Here is a 24,987-nt window from a genome sequence, read left to right on the forward strand (position 1 = left end):
AGGTACTAGTCTTACACAAATGTTTAATAATGGTCACATTAAAGCATTTTCTCTAAAGCACACCACTTCAGGGTACAGCTGGTTCCATCTGAAATCTGGTGTGACCCCTGTACCAAGGGCTGCATGCTCAATCACATGAGAACCAGCTAACTCTGTCCCCTTAACAAGGGTTAACTCTTAACAAGGGTTTCTCAGGCAATGTACTTGCTATTTCTGACCAATCTGAAATCTTCTTTGAATTTCAGACCCAACACAAGTCTGATAAATTAATCAAGCCCTTAAGAATGCAGATCTCACCTGATTAGGAAAGCACATAAGGTCAGCTAATCCACTATGCTTCCATCACTGGTCTACCAACTATATGATTTAGGGGATAAGAGGCTATTAAAGCTGGACACCGGTGGTTCATGCCTGTAATCCTAGATACTTAGGAGGCTGAGATCTGAGGATCACAAAGCCAGCCCAGGCAGGAAAGTCTGTCCATGAGACTCTTATCTCCAATAAACCACCAGAAAACCGGAAGTGGCGGTGTGGCTCAAGTGATAGAGTGCTCACCTTGAGCTGAAGAGCTGAGGGACAGTGCTCAGGCCCAGAGTTCAAACCCCACGTCCAAGGGAAAAAAAAAGAGGCTATTTAATGGTCAGTGCTCTTTACTTGTGCTGGATTGATATTCATCTAAACTAAAGACAAGTATGCTTAAGTCACTAAATTATAAGCATACAACTAGCTGTGCCAGTTGTGGTTTTTGTTTTTGGTCACTTGTGGGGCTTGAACTCAGGGCCTGGGCACAGCCCTGAGCTTCTCTGTGCTCAAGGCTAGTGTTCTACCACTTAAGCCACAGCGCCACTTCTGGCTTTTTGTTTATATGGTGCCTTCATGCATGCTAAGCAAGCACTCTACCACTAAACCACATTCCCAGCCCAGCTGTGCCAGTTTTTAAAAAACTTTAGCAATAAGTGAATACTCACCTGCTTCTCGTAATCTGTTCCCTTCTGCTTTGGTCCGGTTAGTTCTTTCACTTCCAGCAAGATCAACCAGGGATAACTGGCTTATAGTGATTTGTTCTTTCTCCTGAAAAGGACAAAGCCGACAAGCTAAAATAAATTATACTGCTTTACCATGCTCCTCAATAAAATCAAATTAACTGCTGGGTATGATGGCACATGTCTGTAAGCCCAGCCTCTACCAGGGAGGGGCAGAGAATACTTGTTTAAGAGCTTGCTGAAAGCATATGACAAATAGGACTGCAAGTTCAAGTCTCAGAAGAAAATAATAACATATGGATCTGTAAGATACATGTATGTGTATATACACATACATGTTTTATACACATATATAATATACGTATATTCCTCAGACCAGACATTAGACTGTGCATTCCCTAAAAAGCAGGACTTCTTCACTTATACTTTGTCTCCAGCACCCTATAGTGCCAAGCATTTAGTAGGAACTCAATATGCTAAATAAAAGTTGAGTCTAGTGTAGGGCCCTAGATTGGGGCTGGGGATGTAACTCAGTAGAACAGCACTTGCTTGACATGTACAAAGCTCCAGCTTCCATCCCAATACCACAAACACCACATGGAAAAAATGAAAAAAAGGGAGGGAAGGAAGGAGGGGAAGAAGGAAGGAGGGAGGGAGGAAAGGAAGATAGGCAGGGAAGGAGGAAAGACCTAATAATTTTAGAGCACTCTATTACAACACATGAAGGTTAAGGTGACTAAATGGTATCATAATACTAAAAATAAATTCAAGCCAGGTGTGTGGGTGGCTCAGGCCTGTAATCCTAGCTATTCAGAAGGCTGAGATCTAAGGATCTCAGTTTGAATCCAGCCCAGGTAGCAAAGTCTGTGAGACTTTTACCTCTAATTAACCATAAAAAAAAAATCAGAAGTGTAGCTATGGCTCAAGTAATAGAGCACTAACTTTGAGGACAAAAGCTCAGGGCAGCATTCAGACCCAGAGTTCAAACTCCAGGACCAAAACAAAAAAGTCAAGTCAAACCTTAATACCAATAAATAAAAATAAATAAATAAATAAAAGATGTGATTAAAGAATCAAGTGACATCGAAAGCTAACTTCTAGCCACCCGTATCTCTGACTAGTATTTACAGAGTAGAAGCCGGTGGCTCTCACCTGTAATCCTATTCACGAGGCAATTGCTCATGCCTATAATCCTAGCTACTCAGGAAGCTGAGATCTGAGGATCATGGTTAAAAGCCAGCCAGGGCAGGAAAGTCCATGAGACTCTCATCTCCAATTAACCATCAGAAAACCAGAAGTGGCACTGTGGCTCAAGTGGTAGAGTGCTTGCCTTGAGCTGAAGAGCTCAGGGCCAGCACCCAGGCCCAGAGTTCAAGCTCCATGAAAGACAAAAAAAAAGAGAGTATAGACCAGCCTCCTTTCATTCTTACACCCTCATGAGGAGTTGGAATTCGAAATCCTGCCAGTCTTCAGAACCATGCCCTTCTTGGCATCCACAAACCTGCACAATGCCACATCTTTACTGTATACTTTTAATACATTATAGATTAATGGCTACAGCTATTAAGTTATATACACTTGGGCTCAAATGCTGTTGATAACTGATATACAGCACCACAGTAGGACAGGACCAGCAGTGAGTACCAATTAGTTTATGGGCTCCTATGGCCTCTCTGACAAGAGATGACCAATTTCCAATACTAGCCACCATCTGAACTGTGCCTACCTTGGAAAGCCAACTGCTGATAGCCAGTTCATAAATTTCCACATACAAAATAAGTCAGCACAGATGAAACAATGAATCACACACTCTTAAAGAGATCTTTAAATTTCAGTATCACAGATTGAATAGTCAGCTGCCCCAAGACTTCATCAGGTATATATATATATATATATATACATATATATATATATATATATATATATACACCACACACATTCTAAAGCTATCTTTATTTCAATGACTGCTCCCTCATTTAGCTATAAAAATTAAGGCTCAAGTTGGAACTAAAGTGCCCCACACTTACCTGTAAGACATTGTCTCCATCGGCATCCAAGGGGGCCTGGACAAGTTTGATGTTGAACACACTGTGAGAACGGCTGGACTCCCGGTTCAAGTGGGTGTTAGCAATACGTCTCTTTTTCTGCCCTACAATGACAAGAAAGCCACTGATTATCATCACACATGCTACTCTGCAGCTACTCTGCATTTTTATAGTCAAACCCATCATCGTATGGTTCTCAATTCCAGTTCTGTGTCTGACCTCTCCAGAAAACTTCAAAAGCCTCCTCCGTGGACTTCACTTCTACTTCTGTACATCCTGCAACGTACATGTTATGGTTCTTGTCTTCTCGAAGCATTTTAGATTGTGGAAGTCTGTGGCAAAGAGAACAGATTAGTTTCCTAAATCGTGAGATGCTTCAGAGGACTGAAGTGCCAGGCAACCTGACACCCATTCTTTAATGGAGAATAAGCTTCTGTAAGGACCCAAAGGACTGTCTACTTGGACAAGCTTGCAAGATTAGGTGCATGGCAGTGTAACAGGAGCTAATGGCTTTAAAAAGCTTTGTTCTTATCCACCATACAGAAGCACATGAAATACACCAAATAAACAATTAGAGCCCAAGTAGTATTATTAACAGTGTCACACACACAGACTCACTACCACAATTTAGCATTGTCCTCATGCTGCAAGGTCTACCCATAGACCTGTTCTGAGCATCACAGCAGTAGCACAAAAAATTTCAGAAGGAGCTTTAGTCTTCAAGGTGGGTGAGTGCTGCAAGGTGGGTGAGTGCTGCTGGATGAGGAAGCTGCCTGCTCAAACCCATTCTTGTAACTGGTAAGAGTAGAGAGATTTAGTAGCTACTATCATTACCAACAGTCAGTGGAAGATTTTTCCAGAAGCAAGTAAGGCTTAGAGGTAGCTATGTGCAACATGCTACAGATGCCACGCCCTTTCCCAACAAAAAGCCCACAGTATCACATACACAAAATCTGTGTTCTTCGCAGGGGTGCTGCAACTGTTCCACCTGGTAAAGGAGTAAGGTGACATTACTGCTCATAGCCACCACCTCACACCAACACCAAGCCACAAGAAGTCAGGACTAGAAACAACTCTACTTGTAAAATGTCTCCATTGCATCCATGCATCCAACCATTTATTGTGCCAGTACTGGCTTCATGTTCTTCCTTAGCTTCTTGCCCTAGGCTGGTGATACATTACTTGAGCCACACTTCTACTTCCAGCATCTTGTTGATTAAGTGGTAACAAGAGTCTCTCAGATTTATCTGCTTGGGCTGGCTATGAACATTGATCCTCCTGAGTAGCTAGGATCATAAGCATGAGTCCCCAGTACCCTGCTAACTATAAGTTAGCAGTTCAAGAAAGTAAGTCTATCCCACCCTAACAAATTCAGGGCCAAACAAATACCCTTGTAAGTTAAAGCAAGGAGGTACCCAGAAAGGTTATGAAGCACATAGAGCATTTTTGTAAGTCTCTTTTCTTAACTAAGTTAAACTAAGACAGAATCCTCCGAAAACAGTTTTATTTTAAAACCAAACACTTGGAACTTAAGCAAACATTAAAGTAATCAGTAGCAATGAATGACCTCACCAAAGTTTAGGAAACTGAGTACCCATGGAATTGTGACTCAACACAACTGAGAGTTTAGAACAAAGGAGAAAAGTTAGTAAAATGGGATATGAGAAGCCATTGCCTTAAGTATATACAATAACACTATCCAAGATCTCTTTAATACATCTCAAGGGCACTTAGACAAGTGACCCCAGAAATAAGGCCCTTGTAAACCCTTTAAGTTTTCATCTGAAGCTGAAGACGGTGGCACATGCCTATAATCTCAACATCTAGAGGACAGAGGTAGGGGATTCAAGAGTTCAAGGCCAGCCTGGACTACACAGTAAAACACTGTCTAAAAAAAAGCCAGTTCCCATTTGAAAAACAGTTAAGTAGAACAAAGCAAAAAAGAACAGTCTTCCTTCACATAAGCTTCTAGAATGAATACTTTCACATTTAGTTTGCTTAGCAACTTTGTGATTATTTTACCAATCCTTGGCAGATTTAAGGACTCTGAGTGATGATCCATAGAGATGGGGCCAAGAACCACAGAAATACTTTTATCAAGTCCGGCCTCACTGGAGTCCACATACTTTTCATACAAGTAAATACATACACCAACATCCATCTCAATCTAACCATTCCAAAAGTCCAGCTGTTTCTCCATTGTTCCATTAAACATCTACACAGGAGTTAAGTTTATAAAACATATTCTGAAAGGCTCTAATGAAGTCAGCAAGAAAGACTCAAGAACAACATACTAAGCATCAGACTTAAAATCCCAGAATGGGATGGATTTGCAATATCTGGTGTTAACTGGTCTGTAGTCTCAGTGTGCAACACAAGGAAACGTAAGGAGTGCAAACTCTGGCAGAATGACAGTATAACATCACTTCCTGAGTCAATGGTGAGTGGTCAGAGCACTAATTGAATAGACAACGGCTTTAGCAACCACTCAGACACGGTTAAGAGGCTACAAATCTCCCAGCACAACTGGTTTCTAGTAAGGCAATACCAGGCCACACCAAAAGGGGTACAATTCCTTATACAATTAAATTCAAGTTCTTCTCAAAGCCCAGCTCTGAGCCAAGAATTTTCTAAAGTAATCTCCCAGCCAGGCTCCCTTATGTTCCCAGCACTCAGGAGGCTGAGGTAGGAAGATCCAGAGCAAAAAGGCAGCTTGGGCTACATAAGCATATATGCATATATACATACATACATACATACATACATACATACATACATACATACATACACACACACACAATACACACTTGGGCTACATAAGCATACATACATACACACATATGTTTAAATATACACATATATGTATGTATATAACACACACATAATTTTCTCCGTAAGATGAAAATTCAAACCAATCATTTATAAGCCTTAACCTGCTAGTTTCCCGGTCCAGTTTAAAATCTAGTTAATAGTTAAAAACTCTCACTGAACATTAATTACATGATACACATGTGGCCTCATGGCATTCTGAAAGCAAATCGCCACCATGGCTGAAGAATCAAGGGCTCTCTGGAGTGAAGAGAGCCTCCAGGACTAACAGCTAACAAGAGGCTCTTCTCTACTTACTTGGGCTTTATAGGATCAAATGGCACCTCTTCCAGTAGATCATATATGTAATTATTGTAAATCTCAAAGTAAGAGACAAAGGCACCATAGACACTGTCTTCATCAACTTCTTCGGCTTTACAGAATTCTTGTACATTTATCATATCAGCAAACTCTGGATCCACTTGTCGTCTAAAAAACAAAACCAAAGACAAGTCTGACTTTATTTAGTGTCAGTTACTATGAAAAGTAATCCCAAGGAAACGAAAACATCTGACACAGACAAACTGCCTTTAAGCAGAGATACACAATCCAACTGGATGCAGACTCACCATGGTGGCTGGCCACCACTGCCCTTGGTCTTCCTAGCACAGGCCTCACACCCTCTCCACCCCCAAAGCTACTTCCCAACTCAGAAGAAGGGCTGAACATGTCACCAACTGGAGTTCTCAACCTTGACCCCACCATTTACCTTCAGGCCAGCTTCTCTACTGCATGTCTCTACTCTCCAGGCCCAGGGAAACCACAGCTGGTCTTTGTCCCCCTGGGCCAGTGCCATGCAGACAAGTTTACTTACTTGCTAGAGGGAGTCTTGGGAATAGGAGCGGCTTCCCTTTTCTGCCGCTCTAGCAAGGCATCCACCTCACACTGTATGTCCATACTGTTCCTGTCATTAGACTTGAAAACCTGAGGGGACAAGATCACACCAAGGTTTTGGTTTTGTTTTAGAATATAACTTAGCAATAAACATATCTGAATTTTTTATATTTTTTTAAACATTTGAAATTTTTCTTTCTTTTTTTTGAGACAGGGTCATATAGCATAGGCTGGGCTGGCTGGAACTTGAAGGTCTCCTGCCTCCCAAACACGACAGGTATGCACCACCATGCCTATGCCCAGAATGCTTAAACAAGAGCCACTGCCCTGGCTCTCTCCTGATCTTCCGGCATTATGGGTATCTGCAGTGAGACACAGCTATAATGTAATAAGTTGTACTTACATATCGTTTAGCTTGGAATGACCCAATGCTGTTGAAGATCATGTTCAAACAGCGAGGAAGCAGCCCTCCTTCCCCTGGAGAGCCAATCATGGTATGAGTTTTTCCACTTCCTGTCACACCATAGGTGAAAAGCAGACCTACAGCAAGCAACAATGAGTAACAGCTTAAAGTCCTGCACTGGTAATGCTCCTCCCACAGTGAGTCTATGACAACTAACCCAAAGAGGCACATTCTGCCATGAGAGCACCAACACACATGTATGCATTCTCAAGGCATAGAGAAATAAGTTTTAACTTATCTAAATAATTAAGCCTGAATCTAATGCCAAACAAAAACCAGACATATAAACATCAAGAAATTTGTATAGGAGATTTTTAAAAAGTAAAAAGGAAGCCAACTCAGCTCCCAAGAATCCTACCATTCTTGCCATGAATGAGGTCATCCACCAAGGGACTTGCCACGGCATCGAAAAGCTCCTTCTGGGTGGTATGAGTGCCAAATACCTGCTTAAATGAGTACTGAGTCTGGGGAGAGGAGACAAGGGGGATGGGGAAAGGGAGGGAGAGAGAGGGAGAGAGAGGGGAGGGAAAGAGAGAGAGAGAGAGAGAGAGGACTTGCTTAAATGAGTATTGTACTCAATCTGTAGACTTCTTGTGTCTAGACAAGGAGCACTATTATGGCTACAATGTTTCTGCAGGAACATTTCCCATGTCCACACACAAGGAAGGAAAAATGAAGCTCTTTCAACTTGGAGGTGATCAAGTATGGTGGTGTGGATCCAGAGGACTGACTGTTCCTTTCACTGATGAGAAATCAAGATTCCCTCTGTGAAGTTTCCAGTCTACTTCACAGCCACACAAATGATCTCAGGAGGGTGCCAAGCACAGATGGCTTCACAGTCCTCAAGTTAGAGAACTTTCAACTCAGCCTAAACTAAGCCCCAGACTGAGAAGTGGCAAAGCTATTTCCAGTGCAATGCTCTTTCGATTATAAACATTACCTTCTGTCAGGAGGCAGTAACAATTTTTCTTTTCCACCAAACTTCTTATGTATACATACTTATTTGCACATACCTGAAACCTTTTTAATGCAGTTAAGTCAACAAGTCTAGTTGGGTATCAGTTTACCTGGCTCTGGTAGATCACGCCTATAATCCTAACTACTCAGAAGGCTCATATCTGAGGACTGCAATTTGAAGCCAGCTTAGTTATGAAAGTCCATGAGACTTCTCTCCAATTAGCCAGCAAAAACAAAAAATAAAAACACAAGTAGAGCTGTGGCTCAAGTGCTACAGACTAGCCTTGAGTTAAGAAGCTAAGGGACAGCACCTAGGCCCTGAGTTTACACACACACACACACACACACACACACACACACACACACACACACACACACACACACACACACACACACACACACACACACACACACACACACACACAGCAAGCAACAACAAAAAGAAACGATTCTACATCCTCAAAGACCCACTGTTCCATACAGCCTTGCCAGACCATGCCATCATGCTCAATTCAAACTTACCATTTGACAAGTAAGACACTGAACTAAGTACAGTTGGTGCAGCTCAAACAGCTTTTCAATGACGTTATCTATACCACACACCAACATACAATAGTGAACCCCAAACATCCCTATCAGCTAATGAAGTTACAAGGAAGTGCCATGCACTCAGGTGTCTGATGATTTTGGTGTGAAGGAATCTGTTTAGCTATGTGTGATACAGACACTGACCATTGTACTACAACTGCCTACAGTATTCAGTACAGCAGCACAAGGCTATAGCTCTACAGCAATAAGCCCATACAGGTTTGTCTAAGTATGTTCTGTGATGTTCACATGGGACAAAGTGTCCAGGAATGCATTTCCCATATAACTGTAAAGAAATAGATGGAGGTGGGCTAGTGCATGGAACAAGAGACACCCAGGTGGGGTAAGCTGGACCTCTGAGGATGTGATAGGTAAGCTGAAACCCAGGGGTGAGGAGCTGCCCACGCTAATAACCAAGGGAAAGATAGTCCCAGCTACTGTCCCAGAGTTCTGGTGTATCCAAGGATGTTAAAAGATTGGATGAGAGCTGGGTGCTGATGGCTTCTGCTTATCTGTAATCCTAGCTAACAGAAGGCTAAAATCTGAGGTGGTTCAAAGCCAGTCTAGTCATGAGACTTATCTCCAATTAACCAACAAAAAAGCCAGAACTGGAGGCCCAGCTCAATTAGTACAATGCCAGTGAGTGAAAAAATCCAAGACAAGGATTAGAGTTCAAGCCCCAGAATTGGAACCCAAAAAAAAAAAAAATTGGAACAGTACTAAAAGATGAAGGTAGAGATAAACAGAAGACAGGTTGAACAGGAATTTGCCCATGTAAAGACTTCTGCCTTGAAAGGTTTGGGACATGGGAAGGATAAGATCTCATTTATACTCCTGCAAGATTATTCTGGCAGCTGTGTAGAAATGACCAGACTGGGTACAAGCAGTCCAAGCAGGCTCAGGCAGTGTTGCTGATGGCACTGCCAGAGATCTGGTGGTTTACCATCCCTTAGGCATTTAGAAACACTGCTGCTACTGCCCAGCCTGTGTTAGTGGACTCATGGCTTTATGATCCTATCATAAAGTTACCTACTGTCATGTGATCAGATTATAAAGCTATTCTCCGTTATCTAATGTCACGGTTGGCTCCATCTAGGACAGGCTGCACAGTATCCAGGGCTGAGCACCAAAAATAAACACCTGCTCTTTCCCCACAGATAGTGTAGAATCATTGGTCTCAGTGATTAATAACTGGGTTCCAGTAAGCTAGTGGCAGTAGAGAGATAGGAAAGGAATGCTTCCAGATAAACTTTGGAGTTGACCTGATAGTATCTACTAATGACCTGGATATGAGAAGAGCTGGTGGAAAACAGATTCCAGGTCTGGCCAAAGCAATTGCATAATGATGCTATCATCAGTTGAAAAGGTAAAAGGATGGAGGGATAAAGGGTGAACAAATACAGCAGTGGTACTCCCTAGACACTGTGTTTAAAACGAACTGTATAAATTGTGGGTGGAAATGGGGGAAAAACTAGGAAAGAGCAAGAGAAGGAGACATCATTGTCCCAAAACAAATGTACTCATTAACTGATTTATGTAACTGTAACCCCTCTTTACATCACCTTTATAATAATAAAACAGTATTTAAAAATTTTTTTAAATCAAAGGAAAAAAATAGTCAAGATCTCCCTTTTGGATAGGTAGAGTTTGAGATGCCAGCAGATATTATCAAGTAAGTGGCTGGATGTCCACATTTAGGGCTAGAGGAAGAGTCTGGCCTGAAGATAAAAACTCCAGAGATTTTTCTGGATAATCAACACTTGAAGCCATGGGAAATAGATATAGAAGAAAATCCCAGCCATAGTAGTCTGGCTCAGTATTTATAGTTTGGACAGGAGGAAAAGCTAGTTGTGGGGCAGTGAAAGAACAGGGAGGTTGTAGGGAGGAGCAGGCAGGAGAGCTTCAGGAAGGGGGTCCTGCTGAGGAAGACAATGAGGTCTTATCAAAGCATCAAAGGGCCTACAGGCTGTCTTCTGAAGAACACTGCCACTGCAGCAGTCCTAGTGGCTCATGCCTGTAATCCAAGCTACTGAGGAGGCTGAGATCCAGATCAAGGTCCCGAAGCTATATCCAAAATATCCAGCAAAAAGCCAGGGTAGAAAAGCAAAGCTCAAGTGGTAGAGCACCAGCTGAGCAAGTACAATACTCTTGAGTTCAAACCCCAATATTAGCAAAACAAAAAAGGCAGAGAATATGAATGGCAGCCTCAGTCTACTTCCCTCCCCATTCCCACGGTCTTATTCTCTTTAGCATACCTGACTTTCTTTCACATTACTAGATATGAGGTCTACTAGTCCCAGTGAAGGTCCATAAAGGCATTGTCTTAATGAATCGTTGCTTAAACTCTTTATCCTACCACTAGGTTAGGGTAACATATATTACACTGCATTGAGTGAATTCTACACACACACACACACACACACACACACACACACACACACACACACACACATTTTTGTTGTTACTGTTTTGAGACAGTCTCTCAGTATGTATCCAGGCTGGCCTTAAACTCACAAACTCCCTGAGTTAGATTCCCACGTGCAAGATTACAAATATGGGGCCACTGTCCCCAGTTTGAACTCAACTGTTTATTCAGTTTGCTCAATATTTTGCTAAATACAAAAACATATTCTGGGTGTGGTGGCAAAAGCCTAGCATCCCCGCACTTGGGAGGCTGAGGCAGAGACCAACCTGAGCTATATAGTGAATTTTAGGCCAGCTTGGGCTACATAGCAAGAACCTCTCTCAAAAAAAGAAAAAAACGAAAACAAAACCCATTTCTTAAGCTAATACATAATGTCTATCAAAAGTTATTCCAATATCCACATGTATGAAATCACACAAGACAATCACATTATTCTACATCAAACTGCTTCTAACAGCAGCTCTGAAAAAGACTCAGTGTGAGAACTGCCCAGAAAGCCACTTCCAACTCCAGCACACCAGAAGAGCATCCGCACATGGCAGAACCCAACTCCAGAACACCAGAAGAGCATCCGCACATGGCAGAACCCAACACCACCTCAGACATGGTGGCTAGCCTTGGTAATGAAGGCTGGCTGCAAGGCTCCACATGGAAACCCATTGAGGACCCCACAATGGGGTAGGTAGAGACAAGTTGGTTCCAGTAGGGACGACTTACCTCCTTGTAGTCTCCACTTCTGATGAGTCTGTAGCCTTCAGGGGTATGAAGCTGCACGGTGGTGGTGTTGATTACTTCTATGCAGCACTCATGATCCGGAAAGCTCAGTGGACGCACCCTACAGTACACCTGCAAAATCCACAAAGGCACTTGGGGAAGGCTGGCATTTGCCTGACTATACTTATGATGCCCATCACTCACTCATTCATTCATTCAATAAACATTCAGTTTTTCCACTTAAGAGAGTTATAGAAACAAGTTGCCAGCAGCAAAATGCCACTCAAAAATTATCAAAGACATTAAGGATGAGGAAAAGACTGAATAAACATAAAATCAATTTTCATAAAGCATCAAATGGCAAAGCTTCTCTTCACTATTTCATTGTGCACAAATAATAAAGTCATCCTTTAAAAATAAAATAAAACCTGTTAGCATTCTTTGGTATTGGATGTCAACTGTGAAACTGTTGGCTGAACCTACCACTTAAAATAAAAGAAGAAATAAAGGGAGTGGAGATTTGAGAAAAGCCTTCTAGCTGTATATTGCACCTGGTGAATCCACTTCTTCCTTAAGCAGAAACCACTGTTGTGTGCAGTGGGGTAGGGGTGGTAATTATGCTTCCTCCAAACAAACCAACCCTCCTATCTGCCATTTCACAGAGCACAGAACACCTCAGGTGTGTTAAAGACAGACCCTAGCATGAAGAGGGAAGGGGATCAGCTCAGCCGTCTTTCAACTTGAAAGCAAGTTCCCAAGTCTGAGATTAGTGAAGGACTTGCAATTATGAGAAGGCATAAGCCAAACTGCACTCATATATCAGACTTTATGAAAGCTGGAGTGGGGGCTCTCCTGGAGAAACACCTTTCAGCTCCATGCACAGGTGGAAGAGAACGCATAGCTCAACAAACACTCTCCTTGTTCAGAAAGACATGAGCCCAGCTGAAGATTTTGGACTATTACTCTCTCAGATTATAATCAGTTACAGGTTTACAGTTTTCACAATCAAATTAGCTTTTCCAGGACTAATTAATCCTATAGTGGAACCAAATTTCCCAGCTAACATCAGTCTTTCATAACTTAATGAGCAAACTTAACCAGCTAACTGTACTTAAGACTCCAATCTCTTCCAATCTACTCAAATCTACTTCCAATCTCTTTTTCTTCCCTTCCAAGCATGCAGGGCTGGTTAGGTGAGAGCACTTACCTAGCAAGTGTGAGGCTGGGCTCAAACGCCAGCACCACCGTGCATACATACATACACAAACAAATCAAAAGCACATACTTTAGACAGAAAAGAACTTAGGAAAGATAAACCCCCAGGGAGACCTTACCCCAACTGGGTCTTTCAGGTTAGTTTGGGATCCTTTTTTCACTAGAGGTTTCCGGGGTGTTTTAGCTCGCCTGGTCATAAATAAAAAAATATTCCAGTTCAACACTAACATGCAAAACCTCACATAATTTATACAGTCAACCTTCTTAGGACTTACAAAATATCTCCTTAGCAAGTCCAAATCACTGCACTATAAACAACATAAATAATAATAAACTGTGTTAGAAGAACATGGCACCCAAAAGTAATTAAAATTTGGTTTAGAATATACTTTTGGTATTCAATGTACCCAGTCATTTTATTAATCCTAGGATATAAATAGCTTGTACGTGTTTTTTTGTTTTCTTTTCCTACTGGAGCCTGAACCCAGAGCCCTCAGGACTCTTGTTTGTCTTTTCACTTGGGCTGGAGCTCTAGCAATTGAGCCACACCACCACTTCCAGCATTTTGGTAGTTAGGTGGAGGTAAGAGTCTTACAGGCTTTCCTGCCCAGGCTGGCTTTGAATTGCAATCCTCAGATCGCAGCCTCCAGAGTAGCTAAGATTACAGGCATAAGCCACCTTAGCTTGTACATTTTCATGAGAAACAATTTTATAGTCAAGACAAATCTGATCTAACTACAGGAGAACACAGATTGCGTCTCAGTCTTTACCAAGGTAAGCTGACAATCAATCTCAGTAAATTACAGACATGCACACAGACATACATGTGGGTGACATCTTCCATCAAGATTTGTCTAAAGGCCAGATGTTCATTTCAACAGCACTTGCCCAGCATGCACGTCTGGGTCCCATCCCCAGGGCTACATAACTAAATTAAAATTTAATGGCTTTGTGTGTATTGTATGAGGTCATTCAATGCTCACCCCAAAGGAAATATGGGCCCAAACTCAGTATCTTGCTCTTGTAAATAGAAGCAACAGAAAAAGACACTGACTTATTTCACCATTTTCCTTTTCTATTTATCTACAGGTTGGGTGAACATGTAGCACAAAAATGGGGTGCAATTATTGGCTTAGACAGCACATTACTCAAATAATTCTCCCAATATATTCCTAGGGGAAACAGAAGCCAGTTAGCTCAGGTGTAAGATACTGGGTGGATTTGGGTAAATTCGCCCTTTTTTTTTTTTTTTTGCTTTCTTCTTGTAAAACTAAAGGGATTTTGACGTTGACCTCAGTTGCCAGTGGCATCGACCGCGGAATGAAGTCGATCTTAGACGAGGGCCGGGGCGCCCAGGAGGGGCCGCACGCGGGAGGCGACGACCCTGGGTAGGGCCGGCCCAGGTGGGAGCCGAGGACCGGACCCCGGCCTGCACCCCTCGGGAGGAGGAGGCGGGGAGGCCCCAGGCGGGACCGGCGCGACCGCGGGGACCCCGACTTCGGGCCACGTTTCCCGGCCCGCAAGGCCGAGGCAGGCGGCGGGGACGACGCGGCCGGGGCTCGAACCTGCGCCGAGGTTCCGACTGAGGGGCTGTGGGAAAGGCCCCCGCGACCCCTGAGGGCCCCCGTAACCCCTGGCCCCTGCCAGCCTAGGGTCCCCCGCGACCCCTCGGGTCTCCTGAATCCCTCACCGGCCTGGGATCCTCCGTAACCCCTGCCCCTCCCCGCGACCCCCGAGTCTTCCCGCCGGCCTGGGGCCTCCCGCGACCCCTGACCCCGGGGTCCCACCCCCGCTGAACCCCCGCCCCCTCTGGGACCCCCCGCCGGCCGGACGCCCGGTACTCACGCTGGCTTCATGGCAGCAGGCTCAAGGCGGGCCCAATGCACACGCGGGACAGGACGCCAGGCTGGGTCCGGAGGGCTGAGGAGGGTCCGCAACGCCGCGGGATGCGGGTCTACGGCTGAGGCGCTGAGCTCCGGAAAAGCCCGGCGGCGCCGCTGCTAGCCCAGGTGAGTGCCCGCCCGGCGCAATTCAAACGGACCAATCAGCGCCCGCCTGCGGGGAGGGGCGGGGCCTTGGAGGAGGTGCGTGCAGACCCGGAAAAGGGCGCTGGTCTCCTAGGCGACCGTGGGGGCGAGGCCAACGGGAGATGTCGGAAACCCGAGTGACGCGAGTGATGGGAGACAACGGAGCCAAGCCCTGGAATCCCTGTCCTAGACACGTCCCGGCGGGGACGCCGAGGGCTCCGATCCGTCCCTAGTCGCTCCCTGGAAGCGGTCGTTCTAGCTCTGGAGCACGATCTTGGACTGTTCCGTCACTTCTCGCCCCCCTGAGAACCCCCGGCGGCCTCCCGAGGATCCCGGGCCTTCCCCCCCATTCCTGAGGATGTCTTATTATTGTTGTGGTTGTTGTTGTTGTTGTCGGTGGTGGTGGTGGGGCTTGAACTCAGGGCCTGGGCAATGTCCCTGAGCTCTTTTGCTCAAGCACCACTTCCAACTTCTGAGTAGTTTATTGGCTTTCCTGCCCAGGCTGGTTTCGAACAGGGATCCTCAGAGCTCAGCCTCCTGAGTAGCTAGGATTACTTTCACTAGGGAGCCAGCCACCAGCACCAGGCATAATGACTTTTCTCTATTGCAAAATGGCCAAGGGCTCCCAAAGCGACAAAAGATTTGTAGTTCCCTGTAGAATTGGAGATGGGATTCGGGGAAGGGAGACGTTGGCAGGGAGTAGAACTTGGAAAAGGTTTGGCCTTTACACACACACACACTTTTGAGGTGTTTTATTGGATCCTTTCAGATTATTCATAGCTCCCTTATCCTCCCCCCCCACCCCCCTCCCAAGAAAATCTGGTATTATAAATTTTTGACTCAAATCTGCAATAAAAAATGTTTCAACGGGCTGGGAATGCGGCTTGGCAGTAGAGTGCTTGCCTAGCATGCATAAAGCACACATAAACAGAAAAAGCTGAAAGTGGCACTGTGGCTCATGTGGTACAGTGCTAGCCTTGAGCCAAAGAAGCTCAGGGACAATGCTCAGACCCTGAGTTCAAGCCCCAGGACTGGCCAAAAAAAAAAGTTTCAGTGGAAGGAAGGCTGACACAGTTGTGTGTCTTGCATTTTGACCCAGCACATGGAACAATTGGAAGAATATTCATAGACTCCAGAAGGTCCTGGATTTCATTTGGAGGACTATTGACCCATAGAGGTGATTTCAGGACTCTTCTTTTAGTTTGGATTTTTTAGTGGGAGTAAACCACAGGGGTCTAAATAATAAAACTTGAACCCCACCTAGTGGGAACAAAAAAACCTTATTCCATATTGCAAGCGGGTCACACACCTTCATTTATTCATATGTGTCAATACAAATATATGCTTATTTTTCAATCATGTTCTTTTCTATTGAGAACTGAAAGGATATTTGTTGGTGGTGGTTGTGGGACTTGAACTCAGGGCCTGCTCACTGTCCCTGAGCTTTTTTTGCCCAAGGCTAGCAATCCACTTCTGGTTTTCTCATGGACTTTCCTGCCAGGGCTGGATCCTCAGTCTCAGATCTCAGCATCCTGAGTAGCTAGGATTACTGTGTGAGCCACTGGCACCCAGCTCACAAATATTTCTAGCATGGAAAAAAAAACTATTTCCTTGTGTGGATCCTATCAGTCACCTTCCCTCCTTCCGGGCTTTGACAACTGCTGCTCTGACCCTACAGTCTTTTCCAGAATGTCTCTTCCTTTTCTTTGCTGAGTAGCATTCCACTCTGAGATTGGGGGATCACGAGTTTGAGGCTAGCCTAGGCTATATGTGGAGCTCTTGTCTTAGAGCTTAGAAAAATAAAAAATCACCTGGGGCCTCTGATAAAAATTCAAACTCCCAGTATTGCCCCCATCCCCATCTGCCTTTGGCTGTTAAGTGCCACCAAGTTTCAGCAAAGTTATATGAGCAAACTTTAAGCTGAAAATTATCTTTTGAGGTCCTTCTGTTCTGTGCTTGGGAAGAAGCAAAAGTAAACTTGCAGAAACCTGCTGAATTGAGATCACAGAGTGACCACTGTCTTGCCGGAAACACACATGACTGAGTTAAAGCTTCCCACACAGTTACAAAGGGATCCTGGGCAGCCCTTCTGCAATTACCTCAGAAAGGAATTTCAGGAAAATTCCAGAATTCTTCAGCAGTTGAATCATCTCTATGTCTTCTAGGGCTAAACACCACAGGACCTTAGGACCTTGTTGCTTACTGTCACCTTCCTCCCACACCAACCAGCCTGGCTCCTCTCCCAGCCATCCAGCCTCTTCTCCCAAGTCAGCTCCTCCAGGCTGCCATGGAATCAGCCAGCCACCTGCATGGCCCTTACTGTGGCTGAATTTATTTGTCACGACTGTCTGTCTGTCCAGCCCAAAGGCTGGTCCCACAAGAGAGACCATTCCAGGTTTGTTCAGTCCCACATCCCTGCTTCCTCCAAGGATATCCATCTTCCACTTGCCAAGCACTAAAATGCATGGGCCTGTGTCTCCCACCAGTAAAGGAGTGTGTTGGCCGTGTGACAAGTGAAACAAGACAAACACAGGATAATAAATAATCTTTGCTGTTGTTTCTCTCAGTTGAGGAAAAGTGGACATTAGTGGGCACCAGAGGAATACGTCAGACATGTGGCAGTGGTGTGTGCCACAAGGGCTGGGTGAGGAAATCAGGCTGACGATCAACTAGCCTGTGATGGAAGATGTTAAGTTGTGGTAGCAGCACTGTTCTTCCTTTGTTCCCTCCTTCCTTCCTTCCCTTTTCCTTCCTTCCTTCCTCCCTCCCTCCCTCCTTTTTTCTTCCTCCTTTTTCTTCCTCCTCCCTCCTTTCTTTCCTTTCTTCCCTTTCCACCATTTTGGTGAGACTGGAACTTGAACTCTGGGCCTCACACTCTTGGATGACTTTTGCACTCAAGGTTGACGCTCTACCACTTGAACTACAGCTCCACTTCCAGCTTTTTGGTGGTTCATTGGAGATTGAGTCTCATGGACTTTCCTGCCCTGGTTGGCTTTGAACTGCAATCCTCAGATCTCAGCCTCCTGAGTAACTAGGATTACAGGAATGTGCCGTTGGCACCTGGCTATCGATCGATCGATCAATCTGACTACAAATTCAAAATCCATAATGATACGGGAGGGGCACTTGAAGACAGAGTGAACTGTGAATGGAAGCCTGCCCTGCTCTTTCCCTTCCCTAGGCAGAGGTCCCATCATTCTGGAATGTGTACCCAGCACTTCCCCTTCCCCAGGCTTGAGATCCCCCACCTTGCTTTCTCAAGTATCCTGAAGCAGAGTCCAGGCTCCTAGGAAAGCTCTTGGGGGAAACTTGGCTGCATTCATTTCTTTTTTTTGGGGGGGGCGGTCCGGTAGAGGGACCTGAACTCTGGGCCTGGGCGCTGTCCCTCAGCTCTTCAGCTCAAGGCTAGCGCTCTACCACGTCAGCCACAGCACCACTTCTGGTTTTTTTCTTTTTTGCTTATGTGGTGCTGAGGAACCGAACCCAGAGCCTCAGACATGCAAGGCAAGCGCTCTACCACTGAGCCACCTTCCCAGCCCCGTCTTTTTTTTTTTTTTTTTTTTTGGTCAGTCCTGGGGGTTGAACTCAGGGCTTGGGCACTGTCCCTGAGCTTCTTTTTGCTCAAGGCTAGCATTCTACCACTTGAGCCATAGCACCACTTCTGGCCTTTTCTGTTTATCTGGTGCTGAGGAATCAAAGCCAGGGCTTCATGCATACTAGGCAAGCACTCTACCACTAAGCCACATTCCCAGCCATCCATTTCTACTTCTAAAGAGTGGTATAAAACCCCCAAGGGCACAGTGGTAGAGCGCTTGCCTTGCATGCTCGAGGCCCTGGGTTCGATTCCTCAGCACCACATAAGCAAAAAGAAAAAAGCCGGAAGTGGCGCTGTGGCTCAAGTGGTAGAGCGCTAGCCTTGAGCTGAAGAGCTGAGGGACAGCGCCCAGACCCAGAGTTCAGGCCCCACTACCGGACCCCAAAAAAAACAAAAAAAAAAAACCCCAAGGGCAGCACCCTTAAACTGTTTCAGATCAATTTAACCCTTATTGAAATAGTAATCATCTGTCTGTCCAAGACAACCTGAGCCCAGTTCCCCTTTAAAATCACATTTACAGAATCAGTGCACACCTAGAGAAATCTCTCCCCCTAAACACCTGCTTAGCACGAACCCACTTCAAAACTACCAAGGCGGCCAGGTGCTGGTGGCTCATACCTGTAATCCTAGCTTCTCAGGAGGCTGAGATCTGAGGATGGCAATTCAAAGCCAGCCCAGGCAGGTAAGTCCGTGAGACTCTTATCTCCAATTAACCACCAGAAAACCTGAAGTGGCGCTCTGGCTCAAGTAGTAGAGCGCTTGCCTTGAGCTGACAAGCTCAGGGACAGCATCCAGGGCCAGAGTTAAAGCCCCACAACTGGAAAAAAACAACTACCAAGGCATCAATCACAAGGACCACATTTTTGCCATTGTAAGGCACAGTTTTTGGTGGCTGGGGTGTTGCCAGTTCACTGTGGTGCATGCCATAGACAGCATACGGCTGAATCATGTTTCTTTTGTATGTAATTCTGGCTCGGGATTCCGATACAGAGCAGCTGAGAAATAAATTATGTTGCTGAGGCAGAAGATGACACACAGAAGCAGAGCTCCAGCTATCTGTGGGAAGGAGAGAGGCCTGGAGGAAGCCAGGAGCCACTCCTTCCTTAGGTTCTTGTCCAGCAGGATGGCTTCCATCTGCATGTGTGTGGCCAGGATTGCACACACGTGAAACAGCTGGTGACTGTGCCCTGCGTCAAAGACAGAGAAGGCCTTGGAGGTCACCAACCAAGAAGCAAGGGACCGAGCACACGCCTGTAATCCTAGCTACTCAAGAGGCTGAGATCTAAGCATCATGGTTCAAAACTAGCCCAGACTCATCTCCAATTAACCAGAAAAAAAAAGAAAGAGCTAGAACTGGAAGGTGTGCCAGGCTTGAGCGAGGGCGGGGGGGGGGGGGGGGAAGCTTAGCGAAGATCATGAGTTCAAGCCCCAGTACAGCTCAAATACACAAAATGCTCAGAACAGGCAAAGCCAGAGAGGGAAGAGACTCATTTAACAAACTGCCAATTTTCTTAAACAAGCAATGAAATGTATCTAGTTACTAAACATTTACATTACACTTAACACTCAAAGTATTCGTTTTCAGATATTACATGACTCTTGACTATTCTATCTACACTGACATGTTCAATGTGTCACGTGACATGTTCATTCTATCACGTAACATGTTGGACCCAGCTCACTCTTCGTCCACAGAGGGGTTGGGAGCAAGCAGGGACGTGAGGGTTTTGTGGCTGTGAGAAAAGCCCAAGGTCCCAGGCCGAGAGATCATATTGGGTGATAACCAGATGTAGGATAAAGAAGCCTCCCACATTATGGGCCATACTATATCTCTGCAAAATTCCTATATTCTTTGTAATACAGGAGTTTGAACTCAGTGCCTTGTGCTTGCTAAACAGGTACTCTACCACAGAGCTATGCCTCTAGTCCTGCTTTTTCACTGGCTATTTTGAGTGAGGGTCTTGCTTCCTGCCCAGGTATACACTTTAGCAGTGATTCCCTCCCCCTGCTTTAGGCTTCCTGTAAGTGCTAAGATCATAGGCCCATGACTTGAGTTTAGGGTGGAAGGGATTCTCTGACTTTGCTGCCCCTGCTGGCCTTGAACCATGGTCTTCCCATTCTCAACCTCCTAAGGAGCAAGGATTCCAGGCCAGAGTCACAGAGCCATGCTTGCTGAAGTCCTAGTCCCAATTTGTCAGAATGTGACCAAGAAGATGGCCTTTAAATAACAATGATTGGGGTTATAACCTAGGGAGCGCATCAGAGTGCTCCAGAGTGCATGGCCCACTGGCTCCCCCTCTGGCTCTCTCTTCCCCTGGCTCTCCCTCCTCCCCTAGGTGCACTAGGAGTACCTCCTGGCCTCTGCCAACATACCCTGTCCTCACATGCCAGGAGAGAAGTGCTCAGGAGAGCCTCTGCCTGCTCTTCCTGGCCACCCTGCCACCACCAGCCACCAGCCAGCCCCTCCCCCACCAGGAACCACCCACACACACCCTACCACCCCGCCTCACCAATGTAGTCAAAGCGACCTGGGGCCAGGCGCTCTGGCAGGTGTGCAGAATAGAAGAAAGAGGCCAGGAGAGTCATGAGCATGTGCTTCTGGTGGTACAAGACAGCTTCATTCTGGGCACTCTCCCCCGGGAACAGGAAGAGCTGTGGAGTGTGGGGAAGGAAACAGAGGTGTTGAGAAAAGGGCAGGCTTCACCAAGCCCCTCCTTTCTCAGCACGCATACCCCCACCCCCAGCACGGTACATGGATACAAACTCTACCACAGGTCTGAAGCCTGGAGTGGGAGGTTGCTCAGAGCCAGGCAGGAAAACCTGTGAGACTCATCTCCAATTAACCAGCAAAAAGCCAGAAGTAGAGCTGTGTTTTAAGTGGTAGAGCACCAGCCTTGAGCGAAAACACTAAGGGACAGTACCTAAGCCCTGAGTTCAAGCCCCAGTACTGGTATACACCCACCCACACACACACACACACAGCTCTCAGATCTCAGATCTCAACCTCCTGTGTAGCTAGGATTACAGGTGTGAGCCACTGGCACAGGCCCCCACCTATCATGACTTTCCTTCACATCTTCTTCAGTGCGACAGGTGGGTTGGTGATGATTGATGCTACACAATGTGGCCTTGTCACCCCAGGCAGTTCTCACAGCCCTGTGTGTGTGTGGGGGGGGGGGGGTGTGACTGTCCTGGCCCAATGATGAGCAGTGTGCACTAGGGATCTGTCTCCAGGACATACCATGGAGCCCCATGCTGCCCACCCTGCCCAGCCCGCTGAGCATTCTCCCTTCCAGGGCCTCTGAGTCCACCCTGTCTCGAACCACCCTGCTGGTGCCATCAGGCAGCACCTGGGCCCTTCCCCTATGTGCCCAGCACCATCCTCCAAGCCCTGTCCTTGTCCTTACCCGGTAGAGGATGGGGAGGGAGTCCCAGGTATAGGGAAATGCAAAGGCCAGGATGCGAAGTAGCTTGCAGAGCCGGGGCTTCTGGATCTCAAGGAACCTGTAAGGGAGAGAAACAGAAGTGAGGCGAGTTGCAGGAAGTTATATGTGCATGCACATGCACATGCACATATACACATATACACATCCGTGTACATGCACACACTGGGAACAACAGAGGACCAGCACTTTCCCACAATCTCCCATGGCCAGCAGCCTGCCCAGCCTGCCTCTTCCACTCCCCTGCCCTGGGGAAATGGCCAGACTCTTGATGCCTGGAGAACCAGGTCCTGGCGCCAGGAGAAGAAACATTGCCCAGACCAATTCAGGGGGATGCTGGGCAGAAATTGCAAGGACCAAGTGCCTGAGCCCTTGCAAGGAGCTTTTGAGATACAGTAACCATGGGAACAGGGGGGTGGGGGGAGCAGAGACCCCAGGGAGCATACTCCCCAGAGATGGGGACCAACTAACCATCATGTCCACACAGAGATGCCAGCTGGGGAAACAAGGAAAGCTGGGGCCTTTCCTCTCACTTCCCCATCTACCTCCCACTCAGAGGCACAGGAAGCCAGCACTGAGAAGCCTGGCAAAGAGAGGCAGGGACTTCAGCACAGGGCATTGTGGTACCCCGCTGGGGCTAGAGGGGGGCAGCAGCTGAGGGCATGGGAGCCAAGTAGCATGAATGGCAAAGTGAACACCAGGAGGACACAGATGGACCAGGAGACGCCCTACAAAGATGCTATAGTTCTGAATGGAGGTCCAGGCTCAAGGAAGGCCTCACACACCTAGTGGAACTGCCAGATGCGATGCTACCCCATGTGTCAGGGACAGCACCCACATCAGTGGTGCAGTACCAGGGCTGGCTCCACCCTCAGCACGCCAGAGGCCCAGCTTGAGGCAGGCTGTACTCTCTTTCCTTCCTTCTTTGCTTCCTGACTGGTCTCACTATGTACTCCATGCTGGCTTCAACTTTAAGATCTCCCTGCCTCTACTTCCTAAGTGCTGGGATTACAGCCTTGTACCACCACATCTGGCCCAAGCCAGCCCTCTCTCCTGCAAACCCCATCTGCTGCTCCAGCTCAGGGTCCTGTCCTGGCCAGGCTGTTCAAGTCACTGGGACAAGCACCTAACTGTGCACCTGCCTTGGTCTACAACTCTCAGCAAGGGAGCTGGCCAAGACTCACATCTGGACAGATGGAGAACTTCCTGAAGGGCAGATGTCAGGTCTGGTCAGGTTCAAAGACCCCCAAACACAGCCCAGACATAGGTCTGAGGGCCAGTATCCAACCTAGGGTGCTTTGCCCAGTCACCAGGGAAAGCCAGCCTGTGGGAAGACCTGGTAACCAGAACGGGAGGCAGCTGGGGAACAGAAGCTGCTGTAAAGAGGAGGCCGCTGTGGAAGTGGGGCTGCTATGGGCTCTGGGGTGAACACAGCTGCTGCTGCTTCCCTCTCCATCTGTCAGGACAAACGGACAGGGTGTGGGTACAGGCAGAGCAAAGCTCAAGGGAGGAGTTGCAGGTCCTCCACCCGTCCCTCCCACAGCCTTGATTAAGCCATCCAGCCAGACACAGGCAAGGCAGTGTGGTTCTGGATTTTACAGGGAGGAAAACATGTGTTTGGATCCCGCCTCTGCCTTTCCCCTCATACCCAATAGGCCTGGATAAGTCACTTCAGCATCCTCAGCTGTGAAGCCCAGTGGCTGTCCTTCCTTGCCATGTGGTGGCTTTGATGACACAAGGCCCACGAGTTTGACACTGGTTGAAGCCCAGCTAATAGGACAGCTTTGAAGACAGTACATGGGGAGCAGCCCATTCGCACCTCACAGCTAGGTAGGAGCAGGAAGGGATGGTTCTCTGCCTCCACTCTCCTGGTCTAGTTGATGGATGCAGCCACCTGCAGCAGCCCCCATGCACAGACACCACCTGCCATTTCCAGGGACAGAAGCTCACTCTTATATGTGCTGTCCTGGTGGCTGCTTGTACACGAAGAGACCTGGCTCTGGCCAGCGAGGGCCATCTTCCAAAGCACAGGCTTTCTGCAATGCACACAACATGTCGCCCAGCCTGAAAAAGTGCTTCCCCAGGGGAAAAGAGACCAGCCTTCCCAGCTGCAAAGCCGAGTCTACATGGGGGAGGAAAGGAGAGAAAAGCAGAACAGGAGAGAGACAGCAACAGAGGCAAAACAGCCAACAGAGGCAAAAAAGGCAGAAGAGACATTAAGGAGGCTGCCACAACCAGGAGGACCCACTTCAGCATCCCACCACAAGGTGTCGCCACAGCCAGAGAGTCCAGGAGCCAGGGGCCAGGGCGGAGCAACAGGCTGGGCTATGTGTAAAGGCCCAGCAAGGTGACAGGGACGCTAGGACCTCTCTGCCAAAACCAGGGTGAGGAAAGCTGGACTTGCAGAGACGCCCCCTTAACAGCGAGTGACTTCGGTAAATCTGCAACAAGCTGGACAGATTAGAAAGGGGGTTCTGGATCTATTGACAGAAACGACAGGCCACTTGGAAAGGGAATTCTTACTAGAAGTGCACAGGTGTGCCTCTGTATGTGAGTGCAGGTGCATGTGTGTGTATGCATGTGCACGCACGAATGTACTTGTGTGTGTTGTTTTGTGATTGTGTGGGGCAGTGAACTTGTATTTCCACATGCCAGCCCAAGGCCCTGGTGGCTCAGGCTCCCCCAAATCCAGTATTTAGGAATCACATCACTGAGCCTCTCTTCCAGTGTCAGCCCCCAGCCCACGCTGTGCCAGCTGGGACCCTTTTCGCCCTCTGACATGACTCTCTCAGGAAGTCCACTCTCTACCTGGATGAAGGTCAATCTTTCT

The 24,987-nt window shown here is 46.8% G+C and overlaps 2 protein-coding genes and 1 long non-coding RNA gene across 8 annotated transcripts in view; 1 reads left to right on the forward strand and 2 right to left on the reverse strand.

Moving 5' to 3' along the window:
* Kif23 (kinesin family member 23) overlaps positions 1 to 15,001 on the reverse strand; it is a 28,355-nt gene extending 13,354 nt beyond the window's left edge. For 3 of the 4 annotated variants that reach the window (XM_042697425.1, XM_042697424.1, XM_042697422.1), the window contains exons 1-11: positions 14,938 to 15,001; positions 13,212 to 13,281; positions 11,881 to 12,009; positions 7,552 to 7,657; positions 7,134 to 7,270; positions 6,711 to 6,820; positions 6,155 to 6,325; positions 3,975 to 4,016; positions 3,248 to 3,360; positions 3,011 to 3,132; positions 969 to 1,071 (exon numbers count right to left, since the gene is read on the reverse strand). In XM_042697425.1, the coding sequence (XP_042553359.1) occupies positions 969 to 1,071; positions 3,011 to 3,132; positions 3,248 to 3,360; positions 3,975 to 4,016; positions 6,155 to 6,325; positions 6,711 to 6,820; positions 7,134 to 7,270; positions 7,552 to 7,657; positions 11,881 to 12,009; positions 13,212 to 13,281; positions 14,938 to 14,948 (1,114 nt within the window). In that variant the 5' untranslated portion in view covers positions 14,949 to 15,001. The remainder of the gene's footprint in view (positions 1 to 968; positions 1,072 to 3,010; positions 3,133 to 3,247; positions 3,361 to 3,974; positions 4,017 to 6,154; positions 6,326 to 6,710; positions 6,821 to 7,133; positions 7,271 to 7,551; positions 7,658 to 11,880; positions 12,010 to 13,211; positions 13,282 to 14,937) is intronic. The other variant, XM_042697423.1, reaches the window with a different exon arrangement.
* LOC122122974 lies at positions 512 to 17,907 on the forward strand. Its single transcript, XR_006150223.1, has 3 exons — positions 512 to 522; positions 14,998 to 15,002; positions 17,708 to 17,907. It is a non-coding gene; the product is annotated as an uncharacterized LOC122122974 (long non-coding RNA).
* A 1,653-nt stretch (positions 17,908 to 19,560) lies between these two features.
* Positions 19,561 to 24,987, reverse strand: part of Paqr5 (progestin and adipoQ receptor family member 5) — a 34,553-nt gene continuing 29,126 nt past the window's right edge. For all 3 annotated transcript variants that reach the window (XM_042697496.1, XM_042697494.1, XM_042697495.1), the window contains exons 6-8: positions 22,122 to 22,218; positions 21,225 to 21,366; positions 19,561 to 19,901 (exon numbers count right to left, since the gene is read on the reverse strand). In XM_042697496.1, the coding sequence (XP_042553430.1) occupies positions 19,660 to 19,901; positions 21,225 to 21,366; positions 22,122 to 22,218 (481 nt within the window). In that variant the 3' untranslated portion in view covers positions 19,561 to 19,659. The remainder of the gene's footprint in view (positions 19,902 to 21,224; positions 21,367 to 22,121; positions 22,219 to 24,987) is intronic.

The sequence above is a fragment of the Dipodomys spectabilis genome, unplaced genomic scaffold (assembly GCF_019054845.1).
Source record: "Dipodomys spectabilis isolate Male_0828 unplaced genomic scaffold, ASM1905484v1 ptg000219l, whole genome shotgun sequence".
Lineage (NCBI taxonomy): Eukaryota > Metazoa > Chordata > Mammalia > Rodentia > Heteromyidae > Dipodomys > Dipodomys spectabilis.